The following is a 1,729-nucleotide window of genomic DNA, read 5'->3' as shown; positions in this document are numbered from 1 at the left end:
ATAAGCCGAGAGTTAAATAATGAAGGCAAAAATCTTGGGAACTTACACACTTGGACCAGTAATTATTGTCCAGATGATAAAATGGAGAAGAAATAGGAATAAAAAACTCTAGTCAAAGACCTTACCCTACGTAAAATCTTGGCCAAGCAATGGCCTCTTCGCTCTTTCACTATAACTAACTTCTATAAGCCCAGTATACTTCACTATTTTATCTCTTTTTATTCACTGTTTTTGAGATAAACATGTGGCCGATGTTAACTTATGGTAAAAAAAATGTGTCATTACCATTTTCTGAAAAGGTATAAATAATCAGGAACAGTTATAGAAACTGTCACAAGTTCTCGTACTTGTGACAATTTAATTAGTAGAACTACACTTTTTCTTTACATGTTAAATTAGTAGACGACAGATGCATCATTCTTCAGTGAAGAGCATTTTTGTTGAGGAGAAAAATAAGCTGAACAATGGAGGAAATAATGTGCCACCTATTTGCCCTAAACCTAGAAGACCTGGTTCTACTCTTCCTGAATTCCTCAAATCCATGAATTACAACGATAATACGTACTTCTTCTTTTATTTCCATTTTTAGTCCTATTTTTCGCATTTTTATATTTTTCTTTCTCTACTTTTTAATGTAATGGAGTATTGTAATTGATCTTTTGAGAAATAATATTTGGAAATTCATGTGATCAGCCAGAAGAATTTTGATGGAAGAAGTGGGATTCTCAACATTGTTGCTGATAAGGTTTGTTCTCTACGCACTTTGTTCGACTAATTCTTTTTGTTTGATAGGATATCCCTAAAATTATTGATTATGTTACCGTTTAGTTTTCTTTTCTATAATTAAAATGTCTGAAGATCTCTCTTATTTGTTATTTTAACAAGAGAATATATGAATGCAGACAAGAGATGGAAGAAAATCGCCGTCATGTTACTCAGGTTCTCCTCCGGGGAGAACAGATAATCCATTGGTGCACGACGTGCAATTTATTCAGCAAATGGAGCATTTTTCACCTTTGACAAGAACTAATTTATCTGATAAATTTGGATTTACCTCTGTCTCTCCAGCTTAAGCCTTACCCAGAGTTTACCAATTTTTTCACAATTTTGTTTACTTTAAGAAGCAGAGTGATAAGATGTATAAGAAGTCAAGACCCTTTTTAAGGGATTTAAGTTATATTTTTTTATTTTTTTTGTGGGTACTGCATGAGTGCCCTGTTAGATTATCACATGATCAAACTTTCTGTAAATATTACGATTTTTATTAGGTTTTTTCTTTTGGTTTTGATTCAATTTAATATTACATGTACATGTTAACTTTTATAGTGACTTGAACTTAATTTTGTCGATTAAGTACTAGTTTTTGGGTAAAAGTTTACGAATTTGAGCAATTAATGCCTCGAACTCTTTTCTTCCTTTTGTCCATCATCTGAGATTTTGTTTAAGGTAGAGAATGTAGAACAAAGTTATTTCATTGAAGAAACCTTGTATATTCTTCTCTTTCCAAATAGAAAATCGATTTTTTGTTATCCATGTGTAGTATCGAAATGATAAAAATTTGCAAACTAATTCTAAATAGGACGTGTGATAAGACAGAAAATAGAGGTCAAGTACCTTGTGCCAATCAGCTTTATATTATTACATGGGTCAGGATATCATCATTTTCGTATAAAATTTATATCGGTATTAGCTAATACTATAACCAAACATGATATACTTACAATTTAAA

At 31.4% G+C, this 1,729-nt stretch overlaps 1 protein-coding gene across 1 annotated transcript; it reads left to right on the top strand.

The window, feature by feature from the left end:
* Positions 1–233: 233 nt before the first annotated feature.
* On the top strand, positions 234–1,359 carry LOC107830336 (uncharacterized). The gene is made up of 3 exons (XM_016657861.2): positions 234–561; positions 694–745; positions 903–1,359. Exons 1-3 carry the CDS (start codon positions 410–412, stop codon positions 1,071–1,073), a joined length of 375 nt encoding a protein of 124 aa, XP_016513347.1. The 5' UTR covers positions 234–409; the 3' UTR covers positions 1,074–1,359.
* The last annotated feature ends 370 nt before the right edge of the window (positions 1,360–1,729 follow it).

Source organism: Nicotiana tabacum, chromosome 3 (assembly GCF_000715075.1).
Source record: "Nicotiana tabacum cultivar K326 chromosome 3, ASM71507v2, whole genome shotgun sequence".
In the NCBI taxonomy this organism is placed as follows: Eukaryota; Viridiplantae; Streptophyta; class Magnoliopsida; order Solanales; family Solanaceae; genus Nicotiana; species Nicotiana tabacum.
Note: the sequence above shows the minus strand (reverse complement) of the source record. Positions and strands in the feature narration are given on the sequence as shown.